Raw genomic sequence first — 12,865 nt, 5'->3', positions numbered from 1 at the left:
TTACAAACATTAAGCCCCTATAACTTCTCTCACTTGGGAAATGTAACAAAAGTGAGGGAAGTTAAAGATGAACTATAATTTTCTGCGTGGTGATTGTGTACTATGGCTAAGCCACAGAATGAAGATTAAAAAACCCCAAAGCATCCCAGGAACTGTTATTAAGGCAACAGCTTCGTGGTAGTACAGTCACCCTCACTTCTTTACATAAGCATCCAGCTCAGAGTTATCAGGGCTATATAATCATCAAAACGTACTGCTTCCCAACCCCAGTATGACTTAAAATTTGCAAAGAAGTTGCCGGGTTAGATAATACAGGTGATTTCCACATGATCATTAGTAAAATGGACAAATGTCACCCAACTGACTACCTTAATATATACAGGTTTGTGGCTGATACATTATTGTAAACATAGCACAAAGTAGGCTTTCATCATCCAAGAATTTATATTTAGGTCCCATTCTTTTAAGAGAGACTCTAGAGTCCAGCAGGACTTCGCCAGTGAGAGGCTCACATTTGATCAACATGCTCCGTGACATGGGGGTGGGGGCGGCGGGAGAGGAGAATCACTCAGACTGAATGAGGAGTCCCAACCTCCCCATCTCAGTGTGGCTTGGCTATCTTCTGTTATTCGACATGAATAAAGTAACTCTTGTTAAGGTCTACAGTTTTCAATAATATTTTATAGCATTTAAAAATATATTTTATTGATTATGCTACTGCAGCCGTCACATCTTCCTCCCTTCATTCTCCTCCATCCTGCACAGCCCCTCCCACCCACATTCCCCCACTTTAGTTCATGTCCATGAGTCGTACGTATAAGTTGTTTGGCTTCTACATTTCCTACACTATTCTTACCCTTCCCCTTTTTATTTTCTACCTACACTCTATGCTACTTATTCTCTGTACTTTTTCCCCCTTCCACTCCTCCCACTCCCCTGTTGATAACTCTCCATGTGATCTCCATTTCTGTGTCTCTGTTCCTGTTCTAGTTGTTTGAAAGTAATTATGAGACATAGCAATATTCTCAAATTTGGGAATTCTCAAAGTTTTGGGGTATACTCATGCAGAATGTCAAGGGTTTTCTGAACAGGTAATTTCACTGGGCTAAATTCTAGATTATGAAAATGGGATTGGGGTAAATATGATTAGAGTTACTTTCGGTTGAGGGAGGACCTGGGACTGGATTTTAAAAGAATAAGGGAAACATTTCGAGTGAAGGGAGGATTTATATTAAAACAAAACCAAACCCATACACAAGGGAGGGAGAGAAGAAGCAAAGTTATTGCCTTGCTATTTTTTTCTAGAGACAACCTTGTAAATAAAATTCAACAATACTCTGAGAGTAAAGAATAAGACCTTACAGCATCTACAAGATGCTCCCCTTTTGCCTAAAAAGAATTTAGCTCAATGCTACCATCTACCACACTAATTTCCACAAGAGGTAGAAAGACTGAAAACATGACAGATTTCCTACAATGCCTAAAGCCTCCTGAATGAAAAAAAAAGAGATTAAAATATTGTTGCCCATCTTCTGAATTCCTCCCATATATGTAATAGTTATCTAAACCTGCTCCTTTGGTGAGACTTTACAAAGTCCACTCTCTTTACTTTTTGTATTACAGTACCTTATGTAAGTTTTCTTGTTGTAAGTATGTATCAGCATCTTGGCCTGTTACATTTTATCTACACCTGACCTGCAAACTACCTGTGAATATGAATTCACCAAGGCTTTTCCACTTCTCCCATCAGCTCTCTCCTTACTCTTTTCCATTCCTGTTTGCTCTATACAAAGGAAGAAAAAGAAAAACAGAGGTTCTTGGGCATCACCAGATTGTGCCTTGCACAGGAAATTTCTGACACCAAAATCTTTTCCTACTGCCTCCTTTCTCCTCAGGTGATCTGAACTCCTTCTTGCTCTTTATTTGTTCACAATAAAACAATCCCAATCCAGCCCTGGCTGGTATGGCCCAGTAGACCGAGTGTTGGCTTGCAAACTGAAAGGTCACTGGTTTGATTCCCAGTCAGGGCACATGCCTGAGTTGCAGGCCAGATCCCTGGTTGGGGGCATATGAGAGGCAACCAATGGATGTTTTTCTCCCTCTCTTTTTCCCTCCCTTCTCCTCTCTCTAAAAATAAATAAATAAATAAAATATTTAGAAAATTATTATTATTTTTTATCTTCTATTTGGCTTTATTTTTTAAGCATATTTTATTATGCTATTACAGTTGTCCCATTCCCCCCCTACTTCTACATTTCCTACACTATTTTTACCCTTCCCCTTTTTGTTTTCTACCTACCATCTATGCTACTTATTCTCTGTACCTTTTCTCCCTTCTACCCCTCCCACTCCCCTGTTGCTAATCCTCCATGTGATCTTCATTTCTGTGTTTCTGGTCCTGTTCTAGTTGTTTGCTTAGTTTGCTTTGGTTTTAGGTATGGTTGTTAATAACTGTGAGGTTGTGGTCTTTTTACTGTTCACATTTTTTATCTTCTTTTTCTTAGCTAAGTCCCTTTAACATTTCATATAATAAGGGCTTGGTGATGATGAACTCCTTGAACTTGACCTTATCTGAGAATTATTTTAAAAACATAATTCCAATTCAAACAATCTCTTATCCACATATTTTAGCCTCTTTTCCTCTTCCCATTTCAACTTTTGCCTATTTAACTTGGGAAAAAATAAGTCTCTTCATTTTCTTTCTTTGTTTTTTAAAGATTTTATTTATTTATCTTTAGAGGGGAGAGGAAGGAGAGAAGGAGAAAAGGAGAGAAATATCAATGTATGGTTGCTTCTCGTGAGTCCCCTGCTGGGAACTGGCCTGCAACCCAGGCATGTGCCCTGACTGGGAATCGAACCGCAATCGTGTGGTTCGCAGGCCCGCGCTCAATCCACTGAGATACACCATTTTTTTTCTTTCTTTTGTGGAACCCAGGTTAAAGGGAAGATACTATTTGCATTGCAAGAACTTTACCATTCATATCTGCAAAAACTCAAATAACTTTTTAAACATGAATTTTGTCGCCATCTGGCAGTACTTCCAGATGGTGCATTTTCATTTGTTTTTAGCACTGAATCTTCCTGTGCAAGATGGTATTTTCCTCATGAAGCCTGCACCAATGATCTTGTCTATTTCATTTATAGCTGTTGAACTCATAGAGTATTTGGTTAAATGTGTATATATATATATATATATATATATATATATATATATGTATGTACATGAGTACTATACATATACATCTATTTAGGCTATAGGCTCAGAAGAGTCCATTTTAATGATTTCCATTTATACCTCCCGGATCTGTTACTTACAGGTCAGGTTTCATAGTTCTTTCCTAATCTACTGCCTTCCTACTGAAATGTTTCACTCATGCTATTTCCTTCTAAAAGCCATCTATTATTACTTCTTCCAACTATGCCCTGAGCAATTCAAATACTGTTTTCTACAACCTTTGACAGGAGGGAAATATTTAAGTATGCGATGCTATATAAACACAGAAATGTTACAACTTATGAAATTTAATTTTGCATCAAGATTTGTCATAGCATTTACCTAATAGAGACGTCAACTTCATAAACATCTAAAAGGATTAAAGGTATAAGATTCAAGTACGTTTATGCTCACTAAAAAGCAAGATTCTTTTTTTGCAATTAACTTCTAGCAGTGAAAATCATTTAGCTGTTTTTGTACATTATAAAAAGGTTCAGAAAAAATATAAATTCTATTTCTAATAATGGGCTTTGACTGTTCATATTTTGTTAGCCTGTGGAATTTTTACTTAGTTCAGTAGATAAGCAAGACACCCTGAAGTTTTTGAATAGAAATAAGATTAGGATGTGCCTTAGAAAAGGTACGTCTTTAGACAAGGTACGTACCATGTCACTGGTATGTCTAATGGACTGAACTAAGAAGAGACTACTGTAAGAAACAACTTAGAAGACAACTACAATAATCAAAACTAAACTTTAATAATAGGAATAAGAACAGAAAGGAGAAGAGATAGGCAGCATACGTTTAAATATCAAATGCTAGGTGAAATTTTTTAGGATAAGAAGAATTTTCAATATCTATACATTCAGAAAATATTTCTGAGGTCTTATTCTGGCCTTTAAGAGCTCATAATTGGAAGTGGAAGAGAAGAATAACCATGGTAAAAAGCAAAATATGATGAAGACACATAGAAAGTTAAAGCTAAGGCAATTCAGTAGAACAAAAACTAGGCCCAAAGTAAAAACAAAACAAAACAAAAAATCATTCGTACTGAGTCATGAGTCGCATTGGGTTATGGACTGGGTTAGACACCTACATGTGTGGTCTGGGGTAAGACAACGCATTCAGGAGGAGCACTCCAGGACACTCGGTGAGAGGTGGAGGAGCGCAGGCTAGTGCCTTTATCTTAAACAGAAGAGAACTAAGATACAAACTAAAGTAGAAGAAACAAAAAATAGGAATACGAATATTTTATAACACATAAAAAAGCAATAAATAGAAGAAACACAAAATAATGTTACAATCAATAGGAGAAAAGGGGGGAAGGAAAGATTGCTACGTAGCAATGGTACCTTATCTTTCGTGGCATGGAATCACTAGATAGTCTCTGTTTTTAATTAAGACAACCATCAGAGAAATAAAAAAAATAGGGTGAAAAATGGTAGTCTGAGAGAGCGGAATTGGGGGGTGGGGCAAGGGCAAGGGGAGTGGCTATTTTCCAGCCCCAACTCTTCTGGACAACTTGACTTATTATTATGTATATGCACTAGATACATGGAATTAAAAATGCAAATTGAAATTCCAGTGGTACCAGACACATCCAGTAGGGGAAGAAACTATGGTCTGAGGCATAAAGACTTTATAAAGGATACTAAATTAGCTCATCAAAGAAAACACTACTAGCCAAAGCAAACAATTAAGGCCAGGAAAAATACCCTAAAAGGAAACGCCTAAAAAGATATTATTCCTAATATCTTTTTTAATTGTTCATCACCACTTCTATTAATGCAAAAAGTCAAAAGTTAAGCATATCTGAAAAAAAAGGAAAACACCTTTCTGGGGAATAAAACAGTTTTGGTATTTAAAATTCAAACAGAAAGATTAATACATCTAGAGTTGTAGCAAATAAAAACACAGAAAAATTACTTTGGCTCTGTCAAAACTATCATTACCCACTAATTTCTACTGTTCTCATATACTGTGACAGAGAACAAAATTCTATTGGGTGGATTATAACTTTCTTGCAACTAATGGAACTTTTACTAGGCAGCCAGCCACATCACAACTATCTCTGATCGAAAAAACATGCTTTTGCAATAATAATAGGAACTAACGAAAAACTAAATATGCAGTAAAGCTAAGAGTGGAGATTTTAAACTAAAAGTGTTCTGTGTTAGGTATTTTTTAGGGTTGGGGGAGGTGAGAGAACACCTTTTCCATACAGTTTAAGTACTGGCTAAGACTTACACTATTTGAGAAAGTGGCTCTTGGCTTCACAGCCCCCATTGACTCTAACTCACGGCATTGTTCCCTGAGTATTACCAGAACCAAGGACGGTGCATGGGGCTAAAACTAGCTCCAGTATTTTAACTCCTCATGTCTGTAAGTGGGACAGCTGGTTCCGCTTAAGGTTGATGACTTGGGACTGAATGTCATAAATAAATATCTTTTGAGGCTTCTTTGAGGTTTGAAAGAGTCTAGAACTGGCCCCTTTGTCTCTATTTGTGTCAAAGGGAACCTGAAATGAATGAATCATGTTTAGCTTAAAGCATTTAAATAAAAATATAGTTTATATAATACCATATGTTGCTTAGAAAAATAGTACATTTAATAATATTGCCTCAGTTCTTTGTTTGAAAGCAAATAATCTAATGGAATATTTTATATAACTACAGGGTTTCAAAGAATAAATACACTAAGCCTTAATATAATTATCAACTTTTGCTAAAGTTTACTGTAGTCAAGAATTTAGTATTTTTGCTCAAGAATTATGCTAATAGTTAACCATTTTCACTTTTCTTTTCTTTTTTTAAATTTTATTTATTTTTAGAGGGGAAGGGAAGGAGAGAGGGAGAGAAATATCAGTGTATGGTTGCCTCTGCCGGAAACACACAATGTACCGTGTGTCCCCTGCCAGGAACTGGCCTGCAACCCAGGTATGTGCCCTGACTGGGAATCAAACTGTGATCCTCTGGTTCACAGGCCCGCGCTCAATCCACTGAGCTACACCAGCCAGGGCTCATTTTCACTTTTCTTAACTGTGAACTATACTTTTTATTTGCTCATGCCCTATATTTATTGTTGAATTTGATTATATTGCATAAAAATTTATTTCCTTTTCAGAAAAACCCATGTTAGGTGCCATGAAAATTCAAAATGGCATATGTAGACTCATCTAAAACTGTACAAAATATCGGGTGAGTACTGTAGTTTGGCAGGAGTGTGTCTCAGTGTCACCAGAGTATGTCCTATGAGAAAACAGGATTTCTCTCCAGATGTCAGCCTCCTGAGGTGAGGCATTCACCCCAAATGTTTCTAATATATAACCTCTCCTAATCCTACCACAGTCAAGCACAAAATTCCTACCTATCACCTCATGCCAGCCTATGAGCCAGGTATTACAGCATGAAAACATGATGTGCGTACATTTGTGGAGATGAGCATACATGAGCGCACATTTGTTCCTGAGGATTGCTTTGGATAGAAGCAGGAAGAATTATACTTACACAATGGATTCAAATTAATTCAACAGTTACTTAGTGCATACTATATGAGGAGTACTTTTTAGAAATTAGTTGGTATAAAAATTAAATATATACAAAGGTTCCCCTTTGTAACTCAAGGACAGCAGTTAGGAATATACTAACACCCCTGGGTAAGCTTCTCAAAGTTCTCTGGCACCAATCCACCATTATAATCTCTTTTAAGATATGCTTCGCTTAATTTGTTCAGTAACCCCTTCCTTAAACTATTCTAACTGGCCCCTGGAGCAACTCCTGATAGAGAAAAAATAAAAGATGAGGAAAATAATCTTTATTTTTCATTTTTAAAAAAGGAGATGGTTGGAAGCAATTAGGTAGGCTTCAAATTACATGCTTTATTTTTGTGTTCAGATATATCTTATTATGAGATGAAAAGGTCAATAACTTTTTTCTATTTTATTTGTATGAAGACTACTCCATCCACATTTTTTTCCATCCACATTTTAACAGTAGTTCTATTATTTCTGAATATATATGAGCATGTTCATTCCACTACAATCTCTTTGTCTTTGCATTCCTTATCTGAAGAAGCCAATGTTTCAGCTTATTCACATTCAAATGTCCGCCTATACATTTTCTGGGGGTAACGTTTCATCAATAGATTGTTCAAGATATAGATACACTGTGACTATATGTCAAGACAGAACAACACTCCTGTTTTATTTTAATCTCTGTCCTGAAAATATCCAATAATTTCTCAGTCTTTTCTAACTGGAAAAGCCCTGCTGACTTTTATAAAAAGTACTCCTATTACAGTTTATTTCTATTTAAATCTACACTGTCAATTTCACAGTTTTATTTTGGTTTTCATGGGAAAAGAATTGTAGGTATTTCAGTTAAAAAGCAAAAAAAAACACCCAAAACTTCAAACAATTGCATAAGTTAGGATTCTTCACGAATTGATTTACAATAATGGAAGAGGAAATATATTCAAGCTAGGAAGTTAGTTTAAACAAGTAAACCTCAAACTAAAATCAAATTCTAAAATATACTTTAGTAAGCAAAACTATGATATTTTGAAAAAAATTTATACTTACAGGCAAATGAGTAAACACTTGAAAGATGCTTCTCAAAAAATTAATAAGATCCATTAAATAACCACTAGCTCTTCCATCTGGCTCAGACATCGTCCAATCATAATCAGCAAGCTGAACAAATTCATCAATTTTTTGATTAAGTTTGGTATATATTTCTCCTTCTGCCGCATGTCGGGCATCCTAAAAGAGGGCAAAATAACAACAAACAATAAGGAATAGTTACAGAAGCAGATAATAAAACAAGTTTTCTTAAAATTCTAAATTTTGCTTTATATTTTTCTTTGGTCTAATATCTTAGTCATTTATTCAAAGTCAAATAAGACTACCCATTTGGCTGTCAGTACTCTTATGTTTTTGGCAACCTTACTATCACCTTTTTTGTCTTTATGTGGTAAGATAATTATGACTTATTTACTCTGAATTGTTCTCACAGGTCTAAAAAGAATTTTAAGAGAAAAAGAAGCAGAAAAACAGAAGTTGTGAAGAAGGCAGAAGACCACCCCAATCCACTGAGAGAAATTAAGTTGGACTATCACAGAAGATATAAAACAGTTATTGGTGTTTTGAGTTGAAGAGGCAAAAAAAAAAATAGTTAACTTCTCAAAGGAGGAGAAAAGAAATAAAGGAAATATGCAAAAATAGCAGAGTAAGGATCTCTAAACACTCTCCCCTCCATAAAAACAATAAGAAAAACTAGCAAAACTTATCAAAGTCAACTTTTCCAGAACTCTGGATACTAACTGAAAACTTGTAGTAATCCAGACAGCATTTTTTTTTTAAATAGCTGAATCTTGGTAAGAAAGCAAGCTTTGTGGCATTTTAATATACCCTATTTCTATTCTCCCCCCCTGCTCCAGCTCTGTGGTACCCTTGAAAAGCAACATCCCCCAACCGTGCTGTAAACCAGCAACCCGTCAGCCATCCAAGGGCCAAATGGCTTGGACCTCCTGCAAAGACATATCCCTAAAGAATTATCATTATTTAATCTGATGGTTCCCTGGAAGACCCTACTTTAAAAGATGTCTTTATATGACCTAAAGTGGGGCTCGTCCAGTGCGCCTAGTCCCTGGGACGCTGGTGGACAACAACCACAAGCAACTGTTTCACATAGCAAATGCCTTAAGCAGAGGGTAACAGGGCACACAATAGGCTAAGCAAAAAGCTCAAAAGGAAAATCTAAGGAATGAGATGTCAATAAGTGGCTTTGAAAGCCTCTGATGTATTCCTGGGAATCTTGAAGGCAATGTACATGTAGAAGGTTCTGCAGGGCTGTATACACGCTCAGGAAAGACCTGAGAAGGCTCTAAGCTCTCGTCTACAGCTGACTGTGAAGCAATTTGCAAGCAGGAAGTGAAGGCCAAAGCGGAGCTGTCAAATGCCTGAGTGCTGAAGCCCGCCCCAATACACACGCAGTCCTTCAGCAAACCCCGGGGACTTACTGGTCCCAGACTTTTAAGGAATTTTTAATGATTGTGTCTGATCATTAGCTGGCTACTAAGCTAAACAAGCAGAGACTTCTGTGGCCACTTTGTACAGTTACTTTCTAAAAGCTACAAAACAACCACCAGGAAAAAAACATCAATTCTCAGACAGAGAGGAGAAAGTGATTTTCTGAGTTGCCACATTATATAGTTTTAAATGTCCTGTTTTCAACAAATTTGTAACACAAGGAAACAAGAAAGCTTTGTGGAGGATATGCCATTTGAGTTGTAACTTTAAAAAATATAATCAAGAATACTTAGGTATTTTGGTTTGTGTGCCTTCAGAAATTTTCAAAAGAACAGTGTAAGAGAAGGTAAACATGATCAATCAAAACACTGTGTGTCATTTCCACATTTCAATGCTGTTTTTGGCTCCCTCTCCAATTTTCACGATGTCTAACTACTTACTATCCACTGCCACACTGGGGTAAAGAAAACAAACTGCCTCCACAGTAGGATCGGAACAGGAATTTCGAGAAAGATTTTTCTTCTCCTCCCCACTCAGAGACCTAACACACATATGACAGACACTAACAACTTCCAATAGTGTCTCTCCTCAGCTGCACCAGAGAGTAAATACTACTTTAGATAGAAAATTAATTTTTAATTAATATTAAAAATCATTTAATATTAACAAGTGTAATGAAGGAATAACAACAGCAGTAGAAAATGAGTTATAACTTAAAGTTACTTATAAGCAACTTATTAGTGTTTCTCTACTAAAATTTCTAATGCAATGCTAATCTCCTCAGGAAAAAAATCTTAAGATTGAGAAGCTTAATATTAGTGTTTATCAATGACCTATGAGCCACTCTAAATTCAGCACTCTGAGTAAGGTAACAGGTACAAAATGTCCACTAAAATGTAAGTGCCATTAAGGCAGGAAGTTTGTGTCTGTTTTTGTTCACTGATTTACCTCCAACACCTAGAACAGTGCTTACAATGAAGTTGGCAGTAGGTATTTGTTATAAAATATTTTTAAGTAACTACTGTCTTGAAAAAGTTTATAATCTACTTGGGATAGAAAAGTACCACAAATAAAATAATCACAGAATGGAGAATTATTTTTTTAAGATTTTATTTATTTATTTTTAGAGAGAAGGGAAAGAAGGGAGAGGAGAGGGAGAAAAACATCAATGTGTGGTTGCCTCTTACACACCCTCTACCAGGGATCTGGGCCACAACCCAGCCATGTGCCCCAACCAGGAATTGAACCAGTGACCCTTTGGTTCGCAGGTCGGCACTCAGTCCTCTGAGCCACACCAGCCAGGGAAGAACAAATAACTACTAACAATTTAGTACTGACTACATGTATAGTAAATGTGTACTGCAAACAGATCATGTGGGCTAGAAAGGTTTATATTACTTGCTGTTCCAGTTACCACTGTTGAGTAACAAACTAACCCACAAATCTTAGTGACTTAAAATAACAAGCATTTTATTATGCTCACAGGTTCCACTGGTTAGGAACGCAGACAGGGAAGAGTGGGGTGACTGTGCCCCATTAGATCTGGACCTCAGCTGGGACAACCTGAAGGCTGGGAATGAGACGCGACAGCTGGGCATTGGAATCATGCGCAGGCTTCTTCACTCACACCTGGCACCTGGGGTAGGGGGCCTCTCCATGCAGCGAGGCTTGCTCACAGCACGGTGGATCCAGGGCACCTAGATTTCTTACGCGGCGGCTCAGGCCTTTAAGCATGTACGTTCTATGCTTGCTGTAAGGCAGTGCCTTTATATGCCAATATGTCAAAGAAATAAAACTGCTTATTTGCCACTTTGCATTTTGCCCCAGTGTTCCTCTCTACNTTAGTGACTTAAAATAACAAGCATTTTATTATGCTCACAGGTTCCACTGGTTAGGAACGCAGACAGGGAAGAGTGGGGTGACTGTGCCCCATTAGATCTGGACCTCAGCTGGGACAACCTGAAGGCTGGGAATGAGACGCGACAGCTGGGCATTGGAATCATGTGCAGGCTTCTTCACTCACACACCTGGCACCTGGGGTAGGGGGCCTCTCCATGCAGCGAGGCTTGCTCACAGCACGGTGGATCCAGGGCGCCTAGATTTCTTACGCGGCGGCTCAGGCCTTTAAGCATGTACGTTCTATGCTTGCTGTAAGGCAATGCCATTTATATGCCAATATGTCAAAGAAATAAAACTGCTTATTTGCCACTTTGCATTTTGCCCCAGTGTTCCTCTCTACTTCATGTCTCACTACCTTTACTGAAGGTTAGCAGATGAATACAGGTCACTATAGCAATGAAGTCAGACTGCAACTCCAAAAGGCAGCCAGATAAGGGAGGCATAAAGCTCAGAACCAAATAATCATCCCTTAATACTCAACCCAGCTCTCTTCTATCACAGGCAAAGAGAATTTGCAGTCTGTTTGCTCCTATCCTCTACTCCATTCCTTACCTGCACTAGGGCTATTCCTCTTGTTTTTCTGGGATGCCTTAAATGTAGGTAGGAAGGAGAAGAGATGCCTAACAAAATTTTAAAAACCTGTATCAAGAGACTTCTCTCCTTCCAACTCACAGAATTAAACTATTTGGTGAAATTTTAGATATTTTTTAAAAATAACTATTCTTTTAAGATCCTTATTTAAATCCACCTTTAAAATCAATGGTGTACTTAATTTCCCTTTTTATTACATAGAATTTTGTTAAATAAAAATGTTATTTCAGATTTTCCTGGATTTTTATTTTTTAAGTATTTTTATTGATATGCTATAACAGTTTTCCCATTTTTCCTCTTTATCCCTCCCACCCTGCCCCCCAACCCTCCAGCACTCCCCACTCCTTTAGCTCAGGTCCATGGGTTGTACATTAAGTTCTTTGAGGCCTCCATTTCCTGGATTTTTAAAAGAAATACGGGACAATTACAACATTAACCAAAAGGTAAAATGGGAGAGGGACCAAATATCTTCAAATTTTGAAGTGATGGGGGAAAACAAACACTATTTATCTGAAAGAAGAAAAATTATAGATGATGATGAAATCATTCACATTACAGTTATATGAAGTCATTATAATTATATGTTTTCTGGATAAAGTGATTCAAAAGCCACTGATTTTCTGTAAAGAAACTAAGCAAAAATAAAGGAAATATTTAAAAAATTTTTTGTTCTTCTCTAGAACTCTGTTGATTAATCTACTAATTTACTGAGGTGACAACAGGAGCAGGTTCCACTTTTCCCATAAACTATCCAGTTAAGATAACTTTTCACATGTTAAATGAAATTCAGCGGGGGGGGGGGGGGGCGGCACTTTATATTTCTACCAGTTTATCCATGCTTCCCATAGGCTACAAGAGTAAATAAAAAACTCTAAGTAGTCACTAGCAGTTCAGACAACAGTTCTGAGCAGGAACATGTTTTAAAGTCAATGTTTGAAAGGACTTTGCTAAAGACTAAGGACTCTGCTAATTTTATAATCCCAACAAATATAATCACGAGAAAACATATGTTTATGAACTGTATGAAGTGACTCACTACATCCTACTTTTAAAGAAACAGGAGCAAGTAAAGAAAGAGAGGAAAGGTTATTATTGTAACTTTTCCTATACTCACACACAAGGAAACTGAATTA

General features: G+C 37.0%; 1 protein-coding gene across 4 annotated transcripts in view; it reads right to left on the bottom strand.

Moving 5' to 3' along the window:
• The window catches only part of EXOC6 (exocyst complex component 6), a 173,590-nt gene that overhangs the window by 51,558 nt on the left and 109,167 nt on the right, over positions 1 to 12,865 (bottom strand). For all 4 annotated transcript variants that reach the window (XM_037047367.1, XM_037047364.1, XM_037047365.1 and 1 more), the window contains one exon: positions 7,794 to 7,973. In XM_037047367.1, the coding sequence (XP_036903262.1) occupies positions 7,794 to 7,973 (180 nt within the window). The remainder of the gene's footprint in view (positions 1 to 7,793; positions 7,974 to 12,865) is intronic.

This window comes from Sturnira hondurensis, unplaced genomic scaffold (genome assembly GCF_014824575.4).
Source record: "Sturnira hondurensis isolate 20B ecotype Veracruz unplaced genomic scaffold, ASM1482457v3 Scaffold0005563, whole genome shotgun sequence".
In the NCBI taxonomy this organism is placed as follows: Eukaryota; Metazoa; Chordata; class Mammalia; order Chiroptera; family Phyllostomidae; genus Sturnira; species Sturnira hondurensis.
Note: the sequence above shows the minus strand (reverse complement) of the source record. Positions and strands in the feature narration are given on the sequence as shown.